This window comes from Pteropus medius, unplaced genomic scaffold, assembly GCF_902729225.1.
Source record: "Pteropus medius unplaced genomic scaffold, Ma_sr-lr_union100, whole genome shotgun sequence".
Lineage (NCBI taxonomy): Eukaryota > Metazoa > Chordata > Mammalia > Chiroptera > Pteropodidae > Pteropus > Pteropus medius.
This window is the reverse complement of record NW_024342644.1, coordinates 4,927,654-4,949,717: the sequence shown is the minus strand read 5'-3', so window position 1 is coordinate 4,949,717 and position 22,064 is coordinate 4,927,654. Positions and strand designations below refer to the sequence as shown.

Sequence of the window (22,064 nt, the reverse complement as noted above, 5' to 3'; positions counted from 1 at the left end):
CCACAGTCAGCTATGACAACTTCGGGAGAATAAGGATTGGAGAAAGGCTGCCATCATCTATTTTATCAGTGACCTTTAGAAAGCAGTTTCGGGAGGGTTGGAGGTAGATGCAGGCTTATAGAATTAAGGAGTAAGAAGGTTTTTGTGTAATGATCTCTTGATTATTTATTGACCAGTTGCCTGGTTTGATAGATTACTGCTTATAGCTTCATTTTCTGCCTTTTGAAGTTTTGGGATTATTTGTGGTTTTTATTTTTACCTGTACTATAGCTTCAGTAGAATAAGTGTAGTTCAAAAATAAGTATCTACAATTTTATACACAATAGTTTAGAGTCAGTGGTGCTATGAAGCTCTAAGTAAGTTTTTTACATTTAGAACTATTTTTATTATCTCATAAATACCTCTGAGTTTTATTGTTAGTTGATAAGAATACAGATGTTTTTAGAGTATTTAAATCTTTCTCTCTCTAAATCAAAACAGTAGTTGCTTTTAAAACTCCTTACTTTAACGATCAGATTATTTTATTTGCTAGAACTTTTTCATAACCAAAAACTCGAACTCTCTAAACCTGAAGGCCAGCAAGTTAATATATGTTTCTAATTTATTTAACCCATCACCTCAAGAATATTTTAATTAAGATGTGCTTATTTAAAATTCTTTAATGGGTAACATTGAAGGCAGTGATGTAACTGGGGGTGTCCTGTTTCCCACTCTTTTCTTAGGAAAATCAGGAGGTTGTGATGTGAGTACAGGCAGAGGTGCTCCCCAGAACAGAGCTGGAGGGTCTGGATAGGAGGAGACTTTGAGTGAACTTGGCTATCAGTCCCAGCCCAGAGGGAGCCACACTGGGCACCCCAGGTTCTCATTCACTGCTCAGGTCCCATGCCTCCAGGTCCAGCCTCTCAACCTCCACTCCCCCAGCACCCCCACCACTTCCTGAGACTGGGCTTCCCAGTAATCGCCTTCATAGCTGAATGGCTTTATCCATCTTCCTTTCCCTCTCCAGTGAGAAAAGGCAGTGACAGGTAAAACCTTTGGCTCATCCTTTTTGGGATACTAAGTTGTAGCAAATCTTTCTTTTTTTTTAAAAGTGAGTTTTATCTTTTCAAATGGCGAAAAGCCATTGAAATTCAGAGCATCTTTGGAGAGGTTTCAAGTAATATTCTTTTCAGTCGGAGGGAGCAGAGTGCAAAGTCATGAATGATTATTTGATGTGTATGTTTATGTAAACAGGTCTGAAGGCAATCCTAAAAGAAAGTTTTGAGTAACGATAGTTTTATTAAACAAGTGTGTCCCATCAGAAAGTAATGCTTCGAAAGACAATACTAACGTGGATCTGTAAATTCTTGCGTGACTGCTAACAACTCAGTTGCATTTGTTTGTTGTAATGACAACATTCATGTCCCCTGCTTTTGGGAATCACCTTTCTCTTGCTTCCTTGTTTCACATTGCACTGTTTTAAATGGGCTGCTCTCCAACCTGCTCTGCTTATCACCATGTCCTGCCCCAAACTGGAAGCTGTCTTTTCCCTCCGCAAAACCTCCATAATATTTTTTAAAATCTATTTCTTTTATGATGTTTAGCACTTTCTACATTATAAAGCAGTTACTTATTTACTTCAGTAAATATTTATGAAACACCTACAGTGTCTCAGGCACTGGACCACACTACCAGTGATGTTAAGATGAATAATGATTGGCTCTTCAGAGCTCAGGCTTGGGAGATGACCAAACCTGAATTCGTAGATAAGAAATTACAAGTACCATCATAAAGGTGTCCCTAACGGATCCTCGTAGTGAAGGAATAGGAAATAAACAGAAATTTTCCTCTTAGGAAAGCTGAAGAAAGTTTACAAAAGAAGAGAACTTGGAGCTGAGCCTTGAAGGATATGTAAGAGTTTTCCAGGTAGTAAATTGGGGAAAAGCCTTCCAAACAAAGTACAGCCTGAGCAAGACACGAAGACCCAGAGCCCAGTGCCTGTTGCCTGGGAACACAGAAGTGTCTTCTCTCCTCCGAGCCTATGAGCTCATTGAAAGCAGGGTCCTTTCCCTGGTCCACCTCAGGTGTGCAGCAATGACTGGTACAGGGCCAATCTCCAAACATATTTGCTAAATTGAACATAATTTGTAATCACATTTCTCCATAGTGAAATTTTCATAGTGTTCTTCCATTAACTGCAGATTGTGTCCATTGTTCAAGAGCCAGGTAAATAATATTTCTTAATTTCTTCTATCAATGATGGTAATGGTAATAGGAGGTGTATTTTATTATAGACAATGGCTTATTGGTTGCCAGTGCCTCCCCTGCACCTGTCACTTGTCGCCCGCATGCCCCTTATTCCCAGGTGGTATAAACTCAGAAAATGCAATCTAATATTAGATTCAGCCAAAAGGTTTCTTAAAAAGGATTGGGGGAAAGGTGCAAATTGTCTTCTAAAGGTTAAACAAACCCTTCACAGCTCACGTATAGCTGAGCCCGGACCACAGTTTGTTGGTCCAGGTTGCACCTTGATGCATGCTAAGCTGATCACAGACCTTTTCTCCAGACCAAAGCATCAATTAAACTTTCCTGTGAATTTTGGAACTGAAATTGAGACAAAAGTTATTTTGTCTTACTGTGTCTCAACTACAAAGCTCAGCAGATATTTCTGCTCTTATTTTTTGTTTTCCTAAGTAAATAATATATAACATAGTATAACTAATATACAATATAATATACATAATATATATAATATAAAGATGATCTATATCATCTTTATAACAGCAATTATTTTCACTTCCACCTCTGCCATCTACCAAGTATGGATAATTTGAGGAATACAATAGTTTATGACCTTAAAATCTGAAAGAAAATCAAAAACATTGATTCGATGATAATTCAGACTTAGGCTTTTTTGGCCAAATGAAGTAGTTGTCCAGATAATTCAAGCCACATGTCAGTCACTCTTCATCTTCATATAACAGTTGGCTATCTATAGTTTTTCTCTTTGATGGGTATACTCTGCTATCTTTAACTCTGGGAAATTTTCCCATGGAAAATTTAATTTTATCTTTCCTTTTTGTTATGAGAAATTTTATTTTCAAGCTGCCAATGCTGGAAGGCAAGAAGAAAAGACAATCTGGAAATTCCAGACTTGGTTCCGAGAGCAAGAGCAAAGAGAGGCCAAAGTAATAATGGAGGCTACTTATCAAGACCATTTATACAAAATAGCCGGCTTGCTTGAGCAAATTAAAATGTTTTCAGTTTATTCTTCTGGACTCTGCTCTGAGGCCTTGGTCTGCTTTTATCAAACATTTCTACTTTTCTGTAGAACAGAAATCACCACCTATGTTTTTTGAAGGGCCACATTTGATATATAAATTAGAACAAGTATAAAAACACTAGGTGATTTCCACGAACTGATGCAGATTGTATACATTATTCTCAGACTGTTTTCCAATTTAAAGCTGTTATTCCTTCTCTGAAGGGATTTTATTTCTTGTTCTATCTTTTTTCACCTACTGCCATGGCTCACATCCCTCCAAGTCATCAAAGACAGGATATGCAGAGACCACAGGCAGGTGGGGAGAATGGGAAAGAATGAGGCCATTAGAAGTCATTAATGGAACCATGAGATTTGGGTTCTCATTACCTTTCTTCTTTACCTCTGTCTTGACATAGGGTGTTTGGAGTCTTACCTCTGAAGAAAAGTGATCAAAACAGGCCCCATATTTTTTTCTTAACTGTGGGACCATCTTTTTTGTTGCAACTACATATAAGTAAGCACCACTGATATTTTTATGGAAACCCGAAATTCAAGTAGTGTTCTGTTACCATAGATGAACTAGGAAATATTCCCTAAATTGACTTTTTAAAAAATATTAATAAGCGTATATTTAAATTGTTATACAGCACTTCATTGTAGTATTTTTAACAATTCTGTTTTCTTGGAAAGGCCCCAGAAACTTTGTTTTCATTGGCAGAAGTCTTAAAATTATAGGAAGTGATAAAAATTAGAGAATAAAGACTAAAGTCATAAATTCACTTTGGCTTACACTTATGTTGTATGGGATGATCATCTGTTAGTTTATGTGCAATCTTTTTTCTTGATTATAGTTGTCTGCCAATAAAAGTGTGATGTAAATATGAATGTAAAATTTGCAAGTACATATAGAAATTGACAAATTTGGAAATGTATCAATTTCACTCAGTTCATGATCAAAGTACATCTCACAGAAAATAGAAACTAGTTTTGACGTCTAAAACATAAACAAATCTTAAATCACAAATTTGTGAAGCATCTCTTGCTGCTGTGAAAACTGATTTATGTATATAAAAAGTTAGTCTTTGATTCTGAAACTGGTAGTTTCTTCTTTTAACCCCTCCCTTATGTTGTGATATATGAGAGGTTAATCATCTCTTATTTTATGTTTCATATTACACAAGACCACTTGAGATTCTTTGTCTTTGGAAAAATTGATAAATAGCATTTGACCAGAATGTTCAGTTGTACAACATTGAGAATTCCTGTAGTTTTAGCATGTTGATGTAAGTGTATTTGTGACTAAAATGGCTTTGTGATTTTTAAACTGCTTTTAAAGCATGAAATTGGGCACATGTAAATTGTTACTGCTACCTGATTCCCAGCTTGGGCCGGGATGGCTTCAAGCTGGACAGCTAAAGAGAGCATCTAACCAGGAAAGAGAAGACAGCCAGATGTGTGTGATCATGAAGGGGAGTTGGCTTGGTGGCCATGAGGGAAGGATGGAGGCTGGGAAACCCACAAGCAGTACCACTGCATGTCAACTGTTTCATTTTTTAGCTTTATCTATGATCTCTACAAATATTTAAAGACAGGTGGCTCAAAATATTACTATCACTAAGCTCGTTTTATAGAAGAAACATCATAACAAAAGCTTTGTTGTGAGGGACATAATCCAATTGTTCCAAGAGAATATCACATGGTATTTTTTTATTTTCTTGGTCTCTGCTTTTAAAAAATTGGTAAAAACATGGGCCAAGATATAGGTTGCCTGCCTATTTTTAGAATTGAAGATTAATGTTATCTATATATGTACATATATATACATTTCTCCCTTGTTTAAAACCCTTTGGTGCCTCTCTTAATAGGGCCTCTGTCTTCTACAGTGCATTCAACTGTACAGCCCAAGCCTAAGCCACAGTAGTGCCTTCCCTGGCTCCCCTGATCTCACTGTCCTGAGAAGAGCTGGTCACTTCCTCCTTTGTGCTCCAGTGTCCTTTGCTCATATAACACATGACACATATCAAACTGCATCTACAATTACTTATTTATGCACTTGACACTCCCACTAGATCAGTGGTCCCCAACCTTTTTGGCACCAGAGACTGCTGCTCCTATGAGAATCTAATTAATGCCTGATGATCTGAGGTGGAGCTGAGGTGGTGATGCTAGCACTGGGTAGTGGCTACAAATACAGATGAAGCTTCGCTTGCTCGCCTGCAGCTCACCTCCTGCTGTGCAGCCCCATTTCGTTCCTAACAGGCCATGGACTGGTACCGGTTCATGGCCCAGGAGTTCGGGTCCTCAGCACTAGATTATTAGCTTCTTAAGAAACGGGACCTGCCAAAGCCATCCTGAGAAAAAAGAACGAGGCTGGAGGCATCACTCTGCCCAACTTCAAATTATACTACAAAGTGACAGTAATCAAAACGGCATGGGATTGGCAGCAAAACAGACAAATGGACCAGTAGAACAGAATCAAGTAAACCCATATTTATATGAGCAAATAATTTTCAACAAAAAAGCCAAAAATATACAGTGGAGAAAGGAAAGGCTCTTCAATAAATGGTGTTGGGAAAACTGGAAGGCCACCTGCAAAAGAATGCAACTAGACTGTTGTCTGTCACCATACATCAAAATTAACTCAAAATGGATTAAAGATCTGAATATAAGACCCGAAACAATAAAATGCATAGAAGAAAACATAGGAACGAAACTCAAGGACCTTGGACTTAAAGAGGATTTTATGAATTTGACCTTAAAAGCAAGGGAGTAAAACTAAAATAAATGAACGGGACTACATCAAACTAAAAAGCTTCTGCTCAGCGAAAGAAATCGTCAACAAAGTAAAGAGACAACCATCTGAATGGGAAAATATATTTGCAAGCAATGCCTCAGATAAGGCCCTAATATCCAAAATATACAAAGAACTCATACAACTCAATAACAACAAAAGAACAAATGATCCAATCAAAAAATGGGCAGAGGACCTGAACAGACACTTCTCCCTAGAGGACATACAAACGGCCAACAAATATTTGAAAAGGTGCTCAATATCGCTAGCTATTAGGGAAATGCAAATTAAAACCACAATGAGATACTATCTCACACCTGCTAGAATAGCTATAATCAATAGGACAAGTAATAACAAGTGCTGGAGAGGATGTGGAGAAATAGAATCCCTCATACACTGCTGGTGGGACTGCAAATTGGTACAGCCACTATGGAAGACAGTATGGAGATTCCTCAAAAAACTAAGAATTGAGCTACCATATGATCCAGCAATCCCTCTACTGGGTATTTACCCCAAAGACTTAAAAACCCATATCCAAAAAGATATTTGCACACCGATGTTCATAGCAGCATTATTCATAGTGTCCAGGACATGGAAGCAACTAAAGTGTCCTACGATAGATGATTGACTAAAGAAGCTGTGGCACATATATACAATGAAATATTACGCAGCCATAAGAAGAGATGAAATACAGCCATTTGCGACAACATGGATAGACCTCGAGACAATCATGCTAAGCAAAATAAGCCAGACAGAAAAGGTTGAAAATCACATGATATCACTTATATGTGGGATATAAGCCTAAAAGCAACAAATGAACAAGAGAAACAAACAGAGACTCATGGACATGGACTATAGACTAGTGGTTAACAGAGGGTACATGGTGGGGGAGAAGGGGATCAGTAGATGGTTAAAGGGGGTCAAATATAGGGAGGTAGGAGGAGGGTGAAGTGGGTAAAGGGGACCAAATATATGGTAGCTGAAGGAAACTAGACTTTGGTAAACACACAATAGAATATACAGATGTCAAATTATAATGTACACCTGAAAACTATATAACTGTATTAACCAATGTTACCCCAATAAACTTAATTAAAAAAAGAAAAAGAAACAGGATGTATGCCCACTTCTTCATTATATACCCAGGTCTTTGCAAGGCAGCTCTTGGTAAATGTTTGTTGGATGAACTGACAAATGGGCCCTATTTATTCTAATTCATTTTCAATCCATCTATTAAAGAGTTAGGTTCTATTTAGAGCAAATTATCTGCTACCCCTATTTTTGTTAGGTTTTCAAAAATCTTAGAAATTAAAATGTGAAAATCGAAAATTTTCCAATTTAATTACTAAGCAGAAAATCTTAAATAGAAAACTTTTCTTTGTAGCTGATTTTTTTCCTTAAGCAATGTGTTTCACTTTTTGCTTAATTTTGTCACAAAGACATAAAACCTCTGTCTAAAAGTACCCTATTAGTCTTGCTTTCTGCAACCTGAAAAAAAATAGATAATTGGAGTTCCTTTCGTAGATCATTTAGATCCAAAGCTAGACTGTACCTGAATTAACTGGATAACTAAGGCAATGAATAGTGTTTATTGTTGAAAATAGAAGTAGGATGTTAATTACATATGTAATTGCCACCAGCAAAACAATGTGGAGATTTCATTTAAGAACTAGAAGTAGTTTCCCTTTCAGAATAAAATTTAAATTCTAGAGGAATAAAATAATTAGTAATTATTTCGAGTAACATTTAATGAAAAAGTTGATGCTCATTAGTACATAACTATATTACATGTAATATAGTTATACGATTTTATATATTATATGTATGTACAAATTAAAAACACTGTAAGCCTTCTATGTGCCACATACAGTGGCTTCATTATTTTATAGTGATAGTTCATGTAGTTAAAATCAGAGGAAGCAGCTGTTCCCAGGACAGTCGAAATTAATTTAGAGAAAGGGATTTGCAGATGTTTGAAAAGTCTTTGTGCCCTCCTCCAAAAAAAAAAAAGTATATAATCAAACATCTGCTCCCAAAATTTATCTTAATAGAGCTTTCAAAAGCAGCATTTTTAGATTTTGTGCTGTGTTCTTGCAACATAAGTGAACCTTTGCACTCTGAATATGGCCACTTAAAATCATAAATGTGCTGCTTTTTTTTAAGTTGTAAACTATTGTTAAAATGATTTTAATAAAATATATTTTTCAGTTGTTTGCAGTCTGGGACTCTAAGGTACTCAGGACTCAGCCTCCACTCCTCCAGCACCCCCACCACTTTCTGAGACCGGGCCTCCTAGTAATCGCCTTCATAGCTAAAATAGTATTTTAAAAAGCATTTGTGGGGAGAGGGGGTCATTGCTGCTTAACTAAGATTAAGTCTTTCCTTTACTTTCCAGTCCATGTGACCTGGGCCAGTCACAAGATATAATAATTCTGTAGGTCCTGAGTTTTAAGAGGTATAATTCTACACTATAGAAATAAAATAAAAATAGTTGTTGGGGTAAAACACACGGTAAAGAATTTTTATTAAGAAAAGAGTTCCTTTAGAAGGACAAGAAATATTCAGATAATATGCAAGTAAACTGCATCTTTTATTAAATGTCTTTGTTTCATTCTGCATGTGTAGATTTGACCCCATACCCTCCATTCCAAGAAATCAGTGCAGTCGACGGGTTAATCAAATGTCATCCCTGCAACTCTTCCAGGACCCACTCAGGTTTCTGGAGCAGGTACTCTTGGTTCAGAGACTCTTCCCAGTCCTTGTCTCAGTACCCCCAGACAAGTTTGCCCATCTGGAGCAATCCATCACATCCCTACACAGACCTAACATAAGTATGAGCTATGCCAAGCCTGCCCTCTCCCAGGGCTCTTTTCTCCTCTTAGATCCACTTCCCACAGGGCCCACATCCCATTGAAAATGAGAAGTAATGGATCACTCAACGGGCAACTTAGGCTTGAGGCCCTGATCTGATCCACTACTTCTCATTCAGTCTAGACAACTTGGTGCGTTACCTCTGCCATGAGTTTCTCTCTAAAAGGAAATCACACCAAGAAACAATGCCCTGAAGTCTCCAGTCCCCGGGAGAGGGGTCAGGTCCCCAACCCAGAACAACTTGAGCAATAGGCAGGGAACCAAGATTTGGGTGTAAGTATCCCATTACTGGAACCACTTGGTACTCAGGAAAAATTAATAAGACAAGAGGCCAGTTTTAGAACCAGGGAACAGAGTAACTACAAACCAGCGTCATGGGTGACTTGAAGCTACGGTGCTAGTGTCAACACCCAAGACTTCTTATATTCCCATAGCATCAAGCCTGGTTCCAGAGTTGGCTGTAGGAGTTTGGTCAGCTGATAAGGCATTAGATGGATGGAGCAAGGAGTAGTGGAAGAACAATTAAGATGGTTTTATACCAGCTCCCAATATTTCAGTCTTACATAGTCAAGCCAGAGGCCGAAGAGCAGCACTACGTATGTCTTGAGGTAGCCCATATCTCTCTCTGGTTCTTTCTGTCTGGACTATGACCATTAAAAAAAATCTGAATATGATCAAAAATTTTCCTGCAAAAGGCTTTATTTTTTTCATAATTTTTTGTTCAGCTGTAATTGACTTATATATTAGTTTCAAGTTTACAACATAAGGATTCAAAATTTGTATATATTGCAAACTGATCGGCATGGTAAGTCTAGTTAGCATCCCTCCAACATGTAATTAACAATTTTTTTTGCATTATGAGAGCTTTTAAAGTCTACTCCCTTAGCAGCTTTCAAATATACAACACAGCGTTATTAACTATAGTCACTATGTTGTACATTACATCCCTAGCACTTGTTTATTTTATAACTGGAAGTTTGTACTTTATGACCATCTTCACTCATTTCTCAACCCCTACCTCTGGCAAGCACCAATCCTGAAGAAGGCTTTAGAATCAAGCTGATAATGTGCTTGAGTTATGTCTCTGCCATTTACTGACCCTTTAATATTGGGTCAGCCTTACTGATTTTCTGCTTCATTTTCTGTTAAAGAGGGATTTCAATACAGCCCTAGTAATATTTTTCTGATGACTAAGACTAATCTTAGCACATAGCATAGAGTGGTTGTTCCCAAACTCGTCAGCACACTGGAATCACCTGGGGAGCTTCAAAAAATAAGATGCCTGTGTCCCACCTTCCCAGAGAGCATTTCCGCAATGTGGTCTAGGTTTGGGGATTTCTGAGAAATCTCAGATGATTCTAATGTTCAGACAAGTTTGGGAACACCTGGCACACAGCATGTCTTATACTGAGAATTAAATATCTGTTAAATAAATGGAAACAATTAGTATCTGGCACACACTAGACTTTCCAGAATTCTTGGCTCCCCTCCCTTCCCTGACCATCTCCTCTCTGTTTTTGTTGGGATGCCTGGAGACTTAGTATTGGTCTGTGATTCTAGTCGATATGGCTGCCACTCATGGCCAGGCACATGTGAGAATGCAAAAAGCTCTGGTATCATGTGCTGTAATATCCTACAGAAGAAGAGGAGAAAGAGGCAAAGTTGAGCTGCAAGGGGCAGCTCACAGAGGTCCTGTTGAGAGAATGTCTAATGAGTATGCTTTCACCACACTGTATGCAGTAAAGCCCCTGAATGCTAATTGTAAAGTCACCTTGGAAACCAGAGCCTAGTTTTATGCTCTCACTGGGGCTGATAGAGGAATGAGCCAGAACCCACAAAGGATAAGTCGAAGGCAGAGTTTCAGCTGGTCTGGAGTTCTCTTATTTTTTTTGGCTTTTACATTCAACATTCATTGCAGTAAATCCTTTGTTTAGTGTTCCTGGGTCAGCCATCTGAATGTATCAAAGTTCCAAAAAGTTGAATATGTGGCTTATTGGTTTCAGTGTCCTTTTATGGCTCTTGGAGAGAGGCTCTGAATTCTGAGAGAGGACACGTAAATCATTCTAAGATTTAGAAGCCGGTATCGTCTCTCCTTTCCACAAAATAGGAGAACTATAAAGAGGCAGTGTTTCAGATGTGCGAGAGGGGTCTGTCGCTTCACTGACTATTTTCGAGTTATGTGGTTTTGTGAATAAAAATAATACTTCGTGGCTCTCAGTGTCTGGAGCCAAGAACTGGAATATTGTTTGATGCACAAAGCTTATAGTTTATACTCTTTATGATTCAAAGCAAATTCTCAAATTCACCTCAGTAACATAATAGGAAACATTTAAGATCCTGGGGGTTGGGGGGAAAGAGGGAAAGGTCAGTATCAAGAACTAAGTAACCATTTTCTACCTGACCTGAGAATCCCAATGGAGTCAAGCTGATCTTCCTTAAAAATAAAAAAGCATCACAATTTATAACCTCAGGAGACAAGATTCCTAGCTTTCTGTTTTTAAGACATGCATTTTAAATAGAAAAGAATCTTTTTTGAAATTTATTTTTCAATTATAGTTGATATACAATATTATATTAGTTTCAGATGTACAACATAGTGATTAGACATTTATATAACTTAAGAAGTGATTCTCCCTGATAAGTCTAGTACCCATCTGACACCATACATAGTTATTACAGTATTATTGACTATATTCCTTATGCTGTATTGATATCCCTGTGATTATTTTTGTAACTGGAAATTTGTAGTTAGAGAAGAATCTTTTATTTTCAGGGTAGTTCTATACTTAAAAGGGATTATGTAATAAGTACTTTGAAAATTGTGTGGCGTTTTCAACTAAAAACTACCACAGATTAAAAACCTGATATGGACACTTATAAAACTGGGTTCTTTAGGCAAATACAGATATGCTGTCTTTGTTAATATTTAGCGCTTTGTAATGTTTTAGATATTGTATTTGGTATTTAAAATATATGAGCCTAAGCTACATTTCTATATTCTCAACTTAAGTTGCCTTTTTTTTTCATCGAATCACCTTATAATTTCTTATCACAGGAATACAGTGTTCTATTCAGGATTTAAAAGGGAAATGATATATAACAAGTTTTTGTATATGTGTATTTCTATCGTACTAGTTTTAAACTCTACGACAATTGCATCCCTCTATTGTCTATCATCTTTTACTGCCATTTGAATTTGTTAGAACTTCATATTGAAAATAAAGGTTGCACTTTGCATAGCACAGAAAATAAGAATAAGCATAGATCTTGCTCAGAAGAAATCCAGCTTTTATTTGGTTCACAATCTGCACTAGTGAACCAAACCACCAGATGGATCCTGGATCCTGACCACCTTCAGGTTTGACAGCATGCAGGTCACACATGGTCCTTGCCTAGGGGTCAGTTTGAGGCATGCATATTTGAAAAATGAGTTCTGAGCAAGAGTTTTAGTATCTCTTTAGTTGCTCAAAAAGCTTCAAAAACATCTAATAACCACTGGATAATTTTCACTACTCTCTCTTATTGATGGTTGCAATTTCCAGTGTCCCAAAAAAGCGAATCCTCTTATTAGTTGGACCACTTTTTTCTTATGATTCTCAGTTGGCCAAGGCCCAGTTTCATTCATATCCTGGTCTTTGGACACGAACTTGTGAATATAGCTTTGTTTGCTTCTGAGTTGGCTGCATGAATCCTGAATGTGGAGTTTCTACTGACAGGGCTATACTGCTGAGTCATGCTCTGTGTTCCCAAGGTGAATCCCCCCTCAGTCCCAGATCCTCCCAAACCAACTGGGGATGCACAAGTGTAACCCCTGGGTGCCCTTTTGTGAGTCTTGAACTCCACTTCCTCTTTGGCAACAGGTTCTAACTGACATTGGCAAAATGCCAGCTCTCGGCAAAAACATCGGTCTTGGTGTAGTGCTTTCCATCTTTTCTCTCCCACAGGGTCCAGTAGCATCGACCACATCAGTATTGTCTGCCCTCTCCCCTGGGCCTGGCCTTCCTCCAGCCCTTCCTCCTCCACCTCCTCCAGGGCCACCTCCACTTTTTGAAAATGAAGGCAGAAAAGAAGAGTCTTCTCCTTCACGCTCAGCTTTATTTGCACAGCTTAACCAAGGGGAAGCAATTACAAAAGGTGAGGAAACCTGACTTTGAAGCTGTCTCCATTAGGCTCCAGGCACACAGCGCCCTGCGCCCCCGCCCCCCACACACACAGAGCCCACAGTGATGGATGCATCATTCCATCCCAGTCCCCAACACACAGGGAAGGTGGGAGTCCATAGCGTTCATGTCAAGCTAGATGGGCTCAGTGGGCTGTTGCGTGGACCAGAAAGAACTCAGAGACTCTGGGTTCCAAATCTACCACTGCACTGCATAAGCGTGTCAGTGCCATCTACAACCAAGGCATCAAGATCAAGTGAAATAAAAAATGACAAACAATAGCACGTGTGACCTCAAGCAGTGTACAGGCTTGTCAAAGAATAATGTCATTGAACAACTTTTGTCCTCACAGTGAATGATTAATTAAAAAATAATCATACGATATTTAATAAAGTCATGTTGCCAAAAACTATAGAAATGTATTTTCGCTTTGCACAGGTCATAGGAATGAATTATGATATAAGTGTCCCTATGCACTGAATTTGGAGTTAAGAACCCAAAATTCTAAATTTTTCTCTTGCTCCAACTAGCTGCACTGTCTCCTCACCCGCAAAGAGACTAGTTCTGTAACCTTAAAATCAGTTTTGTACTCTGACATATCCGTACTGGAAAGCCCTAATATTTGGGCACATATAGGAAATGATTCAGCCATGGCACTATGGTTTGCTTTTTGCAGAATTTTTACCTATCATCTGATTTCCTTAAAGAAGAGTTTCCTCAAATTGAAAAATCCTTACAGTGCTTCCATGAACTCTAATTTATACAGGTCTCAGACTCTGCTTACTAACCTTGAGAAAACACTAGACTGCTATAAAAATAGCATTGACAATAATTCTTGAGCTCTTTGTATCATGTTGATCTAAGAAGTTAGGGACACTTCCATTTGCATGAAATATAAAGAAATGTGTCTATATATTTATTACCTTCCCAGGACTTCGACACGTCACAGATGATCAGAAGACATACAAGAATCCCAATCTGCGGGCTCAAGGAGGACAAACTCCATCTCCTACCAAAAGCCACACTCCAGGCCCCAAGTCTCCCCAATCTCATCCTCGTCAGAAGCATGCTCCTGTGTTCGAGTTGGAAGGAAAGAAATGGAGAATAGTGAGTAAAGCCCTTTAATCTTTGTTCCTGACATGCTCTGACGTAAAGACCAACAGCTAAGCTGTGTACCAAGGTCTTAAGGATTTCCAAGTGAAATGACATTAGCAAAAGCTTAGCTAAAATAGAAAATGGGAGTCTTTCTGAATGCTTCCATAAACATTTTTTTCCATTATTTCCCATTCATTCTTCAACTTTTTTAAATTATTTTTTTTAGTTGTGATAAAAAATACACACAACATAAAATTTACTATCATAACATTTAAGTGTATGTAGTTCAGTGGCATTAAGTACTTTTCACACTGTGTGCAGCCATCACCACCATCCATCCACAGAACTCTTTTCATCTTTAAAACTGAAACTCTTCACCCCTTAAACACTAATTCCCCATTCCCCCTCACCTCAGTCCCTGGCAACTACCTTTCTACTTTATGTCTCCGAATTTGACTACTCTTTCCATAAACTTTTAATCTGTGCCCCATTCTGATCTTCTGTAGGATGTTTCATTCCATTCCACTTATGGAGGTGTTAAGGTAACCTACCGATTCAGCAGGATAGACACTTAGAATGTGGATGGAAGCTGGTGCTCCCTGCTAATCCCAAGGGCTTCCCCAAAGATTGAAGACCAAAGTCCTCAGAAAGGTTGCCATGATCTGAAAATACACCGTAGTGACTCTTACCAGCCTATTTACCCAACTCCTACTTGACACAGCAAATTTTGCTGCATCACCATTAAGTTCAGACTCAACAAAAAGCTTTCACATCCCTGCTCCAACCTCTACCCACTAGCCAGGGTACCAGATACCTGACTGTTTCCAAATTGGCACCAACCCCCTTTCCAAGCAGAGGTCCTATCCATTCAAAATCTTACAATGACACAGTAAGAGCTGTGGTTTAGTCTCTAAGAAAATGGTTCTAAAAGAAAGAACATATTGGAAAGCTGTCGTTAGTGGATGCTGAACTCCATAGTAATTTCAATATGCAATGGATTTGATTTATCTATACATCCTTGTATTTAATATTTGCATATGTTTTAATTTTAGGAGTACCAAGAGGACAGGAATGACCTTGTGATTTCAGAGACTGAATTGAAACAAGTGGCTTACATTTTCAAATGCAACAAGTCTACCCTACAGATGAAAGGGAAAATAAATTCCATTACGATTGGTAGGGCTCTGTAGTTACTTTGATAAGTTGCTTATATTAACATGCTCTGTGTATTTAGTGAAGTATTTTTTCCTAGACAACTGTAAGAAGTTTGGCCTGGTGTTTGACAATGTGGTGGGCATTGTGGAAGTGATCAACTCCAAGGACATTCAAATGCAGGTAAGTGGCCCTTTCAACCGTGTTCTGCCCCCGCTCTGGCTTTGCACAGACCATCTACTCTGCCTGCAAGGGGCCCTCTGTGCCCACCTAGAAAACTCCTATTCCCTTTCTTTCTAGACACAGTTCTATCATCACCTCTCCTCTGAAGCTTCTCTTACTCCTTAGGCAGTGTTAACTTCTCCTTTTCAATCTCTTAGAACACATCCTATTTTGCACTTTAATTGCTGGTTTACTATCTCTATTTCAAAAACAGTTCATTAATCTTTACAGCCCCAGAAACTTGCACAGTACCTGTACATAGTAGGTGTCTAATAAATGCTTGATGAGTAAGCGATTAAAATGAATCAACCAATAAACAAAAATACTGAGAGATTCTCCTAGCATAATAGCACCATCCTGGAGAGAATTTTTTTCCCCTCAGGAAAAATTGATTCTGGGTAAGGAGAGGGAAAAGTTTTTCTGAAGAGTCAATGAAATCATCAAAAAAAAAACAACCTGAAAAGTAGAATTGGAATTGAATTTGCAAAACAAGAGAAAATCTGCATCCCTTTAGTAATTTTGAGTTAGCCAAATGGGATTTTATAATACACAAAAGCTAAAGAACTTCTTACCTTTGGCCAACTATAACTTCTATCTTTGATTACACTCTTTTCATATTGTTAATTACCCCTTATTATCGGAAGTTTCCTAACAATGTTTGTCAAAATTCCAGTTTTATAGATCTTCGTCTTTTGTTTTACTGGGCTTTTCACCATTGTCACGTTTAAAAACTTTTTTAATTAAATTTATTAAGTAACATTTTTTTAATAACATATAAATTTCAGGCGTACAACTTTATAATACATCTGTATACTCCATTGTGTGCTCACCACCCAAAATCTAGTCTCCTTCCATCACCATATATTTGACCCCTTTTACCCTCTTTGTCTTTCCCCCACCCACCTTCCCCTCTAGTAACCATCATTCTGTGGTCTGTATCTATGAGTCTATGTGTTTTGTTTGTTTGTTGCTTTTTGTTTTATATCCTACATATAAGTGAAATCATACAGTTCTTGTCCTTTTCCATCTGACATTTCATTTAGCATGGTACTCTCAAGATCCATCCATGTTGTCACAAATAGCAATATTTCATCTTTTTTGTGGAACAGTAATATTCCATTATTTACATGTACCACATCTTCTTTATCCAATCATCCGTCAAAGGACACTTAGGTTATTCCCATGTCTTGGTTATTGTAAATAATGCTGCATTGAACATTAGGGTACATATCTTTACAAATAAGTGTTTTCAAATTTTTCAAGTAGATACCCAGAAGAGGGATCGCTGGGTCATACGGTAGCTCTAGTCTTAATTTTTTAAGGAAACTCCATACTGTTTTTCATAATCACCACTGCCATTTTTAATTAGAGTACGTTCAATTGTACATTTTACATTTCACTAACTGCCACTGAAGAAGCTGTTTTTGCATGTGTCTGTTTAATAGGAAAGAGTCTTGAACTGGGCACCGTGAGACCTGGGCACTAGCTCCCTCGCTGCCCTCATCCTGTGTGCACTTGGCCTATTTACTTCCTTTCTTCTCGGAGTTCCTTTCTTTGAAACACAAGGCAGGCTGAGAGATTTTAAATCCTCTCCAGACTCAAATTCTAATATTCTTACCACATAACCTCTGTGGATGCATTTATTTCTTTCACATTCCATTTCCATATATTCTCCTCAATGCCTCTGTGTGAATCCCCTTTCCCTAACCATTCTGCTTCCACTTCTTCATAAACTCCATTCCTTGACAGAAAATTAAAAGAAAGCAACCAAATAATTTCTCACAGACACATATATGGTTACCTTCACCTTGTAAACATTGATCATTCTCAAATCACACTTTAGCTTCCAAAATGAGAGTTATTTGTCTAACACTACGTAGCATCAAGCACTCATTCATTTGTTCATTCATTCATTTGCCAAATATGTATTGAACATGTCTGATATGCCAGGTGCTGTTCTCAGCACTAAAAATATCAGTAAGCAAACAAGACATATGGTAATTCTATTCTTAATTTTTTGAGGAACCTCCATACTGTTTTTCACAGTGACTGTATCAATTTAGATTCCCATCAGCAGTGTATGAGGGTTCCTTTTTCCCCCACAACCTCTCCAATACTTATTATTTGTTCTGTTGGTACCAATAGTATTTCTGATAACCACATTTATCTATTTAATAACACTGCTTCTCTCAAAGTATTATGCATGAAAATTTGAGAACATCACTCATCATCAGAAAATGTCTAATTCCTCAAGGCCAAGTATGGTTCGTAGAAACCCAATAATGACTCCACAATTTCTGAAGAACTCTTTTGGATAGTGGAAGCTCCTACATAAAGAGCCAGGCTTCCTCCTACTTCATATTATTTTTAACCAAAACAAAAAGCAAACTAGAAATAAGATTGGAAATAATCTAGTCTAATATTCCTCCTCTTAATTTTAGAGGGTTTATTGCAAGCTTCCTTTTATTCTTACAGAAGTGGAACTGGGTAGCAGTGATGATACCATATATAAGAACTTAGCATTATATTTTAATATAGATAAATCACATTCAAAATTTTAAAAAACCTAATGAATTAAATATAAAATATGAAACTAGAAAAGTAGAGGAAACAGTTCTAAATTTTCATCAAATATCTGGAGGGAGACAAAAAATTCTAAATTGAGAAGTAATAGAAGAAATTATTTAAAAAGATGGATATGCTTACTTAAAAATTTTAAACTTCTGAATTTCGTAGAATGGAATACTATGTAATCATTTTTAAAAGTCACCTAGAAAGATAGCCATGATATCTTGTTAAAAAGAACACTTTTATACCATCATGTAGAATATGAGTTCATGTTTCCAAATATATACACATACAAATAAACAGATATAGCTGTAGCTGATAATTCTAGAAAAAAAAATGGAGAATATTTATTTCTATAACCAAATTAAGGGTAGCTATCAAAATCCTAAAGCAAAAATCATACGTCATTTGAAACTGTGGATTTTCCATTACAATCAAAAAGAGAATTCCTTCTGTCATTGCTTATGTTCAATAATGCATAAAAGGTTGTAACTTATGTAATAAGGCAAGAAAAATAATTGAGAAAAATAAAACTGGAAAAGGAAGAAACAAAAATGTCCTTATTTATCAACAAAATCATTGCCTTTACATAAAATCTGAGAGTTTAGACAAACTTAAAACTATGTAAACACTCAGCAAGATGTTTGAATACATTATCAACATGCAAAAATCAATAGCATTTCTTTATGCTGCAAATAAACATTAGAAAATGTAATAGAAAATAAGATTAAAACAGCAACAAAAACTGTAAAGTACCTGGGAAAAAATTAAACAAGAGAAATACAAGGTGCTCATGAAGAACACAGGAGATATAAATAAATGGACAGAAAGACATCAGTATCAATCATTGTCATTTATTCAATCTATAAGTTCCACGAAATCTGACTAAAAATCCCAACAGTTTTTAATGAACAATGATCTTAAAATTCATTTTGAAGAAAAATGGACAAGAATAGCAAAAACAGTTTTAAAGAAGGACAGAGGTGAAGAGACTTGCATACCAGATATTAAGAGTCATCGTAAAGTGCTATGTTGTTGGAGAGATATAAAAATAGACTAATGAAACACAATAGCAAGCACTGAAATAGACAGATGCATACATGGAAATGTATTTTAGGACAATTTATGTGGGGAATTAATGTTTAATTCCTACCACACCATACATAAAAATAAAGTCCTAATTATTAAAATAAAATATTTCTAAACTTTGAGACTAAAATATAGAAGAAAATCTTTACGGTCTCAAAAAACACAAACTGTAATGAAAAGGACAGATTAATCTAACCACATTAAAATTAAAATTAATTTTAATTTAAATGAAGTAGTATCTATAACAATATTAAAAACTTAAAATTATATGTTCAATAGAAGACATCATATTACAAAGCTGAAAGAGAAGCCATGGATTAAAAAAAGACACTTGTAATGCAGATCATAAAAAAAATTTGTAACCAGAATTTATAAGGGACTTAACACAAATCAGCAAGAAAGAGACTAATGACCCAACAGAAAAATGGGCAAAACTATTAAAGCACTTCAGAGAAGAAAAAACAAGTGTTTGATAAATATATGAAAATACACATAACCTACCTAATAGAAATAGGAATGCAAATTAATACCACAATTAAGTATCTTTTCACACTCATCAGTTTTGTATTCAGGTTATCCTTACTTTGCAAGGGGCATGTTAGCTAAATCTCATGTATGTCAGAACTATGCAGTTTGAGGACTGCTTGGGTGTTAAAAAATCTGATGGTCCAAGGGTTGTTAAGACAGTTGAACAATGGGAACCCTGATACATCACTGTTGGGAGATAAATCTGTTCCACTCACTGAATAGAGTAAATTGGCACCATCTAAAAGGTTAAAAACATTCATATCCTGTGACCAAGCAATCCTGCTCTTAGGTATATACACTAAAGAAATTCTAGTACATATGTCCACAAGACATGTAAAAATGTTTATTGCCATATCATTCGTAATGGCAATAAAAACAAAAATATCAAATGTCCGCCAACTGGTAAATGAATAAATAAATCCCCCAAAAGAATACTGTACAGTAGTTAAAATGCATAAACTATATTTACATGTATAAAAATAGATAAATCTCAAAAGCAACATTGAGCAATAAAGGCAAGTTACAGAATGGCAGGCACTGTACAATGTGTTCCTTTATGTAAAGATTGAAAATGTGCAGATCTGAGGAGAGAGGAAGGGAGGTCAGTGAGGTGGTGGGTGGTATAGAGGAGGCTTCAATATCGTAATGATGTAGTCCTAAAAAAAAAAAGGTTAACGAGCCAAATGTAAAATCTCGATAAAGCTGTTTGACAGAAATATATGTATTTCATATTTATTCTTTATACGTTTCCATGTTTGAAATATATCAGTTTTTTAATGATATGGGCACATATTCTAAAAATAATCTGGAAGGATAAACTGGAGTTATCTGTCCAAGAGGGATAGAAACTTGGCAACATAGCTCAGAGATGAGAGAGACATTTTACTGAATACTTTTGGAACTTTTGGATGTTCAAATCATGTGAATGTCATTACCTATTTAAAACATTTAATAAACAAAACAGAAACAAACTCAGATACAGAGAACAAACCGATGGTTGCCAGATGGGAGTGGGGTTGAGGGCTGAGTGAAAAAGGGGAAGGGATTAAGAAGTACAATCGGCAGTTACAAAATAGTCACGGGGACTTAAAGTACAGCATAGATTCGGAATATAGTCAATAACTTGTAATAACTATGTGTGGTGCCAGGTGGGTACTAGATTTATCAGGAGGAATCACTCTGTAGGTTATATAAATATCTGATCGCTATGTTGTATACCTGTAACTAATATAATATTGAATGTTAACTGCAATTGAAATTTTTTTATTTTAATAAATAAATAAAATTTTAAAACATTTAATACATTGTTTTAAAAGGGCTTGGACACAATAGAGACAGAAAGCAGATTAGTGGTTGCCTTGGGGTAAGGACAGGGATTGACTATAAATGGGCATTAAAGATATTTTGGGGATGATGGAAATATTCTACAACTGAATTGAAGTGATGGTTGCATGACTGTGAATTTACTAAATATAATTAAATTGTACACTTAAACTAGGTGAGTTTTATATTTGTGGATTTTACCTCAATAATGCTGTTAAAAAGATTGAAAGAGGAAAAAAAGGCATGAACTAAAGTTCATATGATTTAGTCCAGTAATTCTATTTTTGGCAAGCTATCCTACAAAAGAGTACAAATTATGGGAGAGAGAAGAGACTAGGAGATTCCATGAAATTTTGGATATTTTTATGGAGAAATAAATTTTTGAAAAACCAAACTAACACAGAAACCTGAATTAAATGCTAGAGCATTGGCCTGGGCAAAGTCACATATCACCTGTCATTCAGCAAAGGAGTTACTCTTTGGCCCAGTTCCCTGATAAGAAATAATCTGTTCTTAAAGTGTTCACAGAATATCAGAGAAAAAGCACATATATATAGTCCACTCTAATACAATACTGACCAAAACGCTGTGGAAGTGACATTTCTTACCATATCAGGGCTATTTGTTTAATTCCGCTATTGCTTTTTCAGGTTTTCAGATACATAGGGTGTTTCAGCATTTTTAACATAGTATAGCAATATATAAATATAAATAAAATGTATTAGCATAATATGCTTGCCTCATATGGCCCCACTCTGTCTCATGAAAGACTCACTGACGATTTACTCTTTTCCTTTACTTGCCTGGAAATCATACAGTCTGGTCATTATGTAAATACTCTTCATCATTACAAAATAAACAAATTTAGAAATTGCCAGTACATTACTGCTGACACATTCTTGAAATACAGATATATGTATTTATTTTATTTTATTTATGGCAAAGCCCTGTGCTTACCTGACCTTAAACTACCTCTGCTTTTTTTTTTTTTTTTTTTTTTTTTTTTTTTTTTTTTTTTTTG

At 36.5% G+C, this 22,064-nt stretch overlaps 1 protein-coding gene across 1 annotated transcript in view; it reads left to right on the top strand.

The window, feature by feature from the left end:
* Positions 1 to 22,064, top strand: part of CAP2 (cyclase associated actin cytoskeleton regulatory protein 2) — a 119,897-nt gene that overhangs the window by 91,697 nt on the left and 6,136 nt on the right. The window contains exons 9-12 of the mRNA XM_039866488.1: positions 12,851 to 13,040; positions 13,998 to 14,173; positions 15,214 to 15,337; positions 15,414 to 15,496. Coding sequence (XP_039722422.1) covers positions 12,851 to 13,040; positions 13,998 to 14,173; positions 15,214 to 15,337; positions 15,414 to 15,496 — 573 coding nt within the window. The remainder of the gene's footprint in view (positions 1 to 12,850; positions 13,041 to 13,997; positions 14,174 to 15,213; positions 15,338 to 15,413; positions 15,497 to 22,064) is intronic.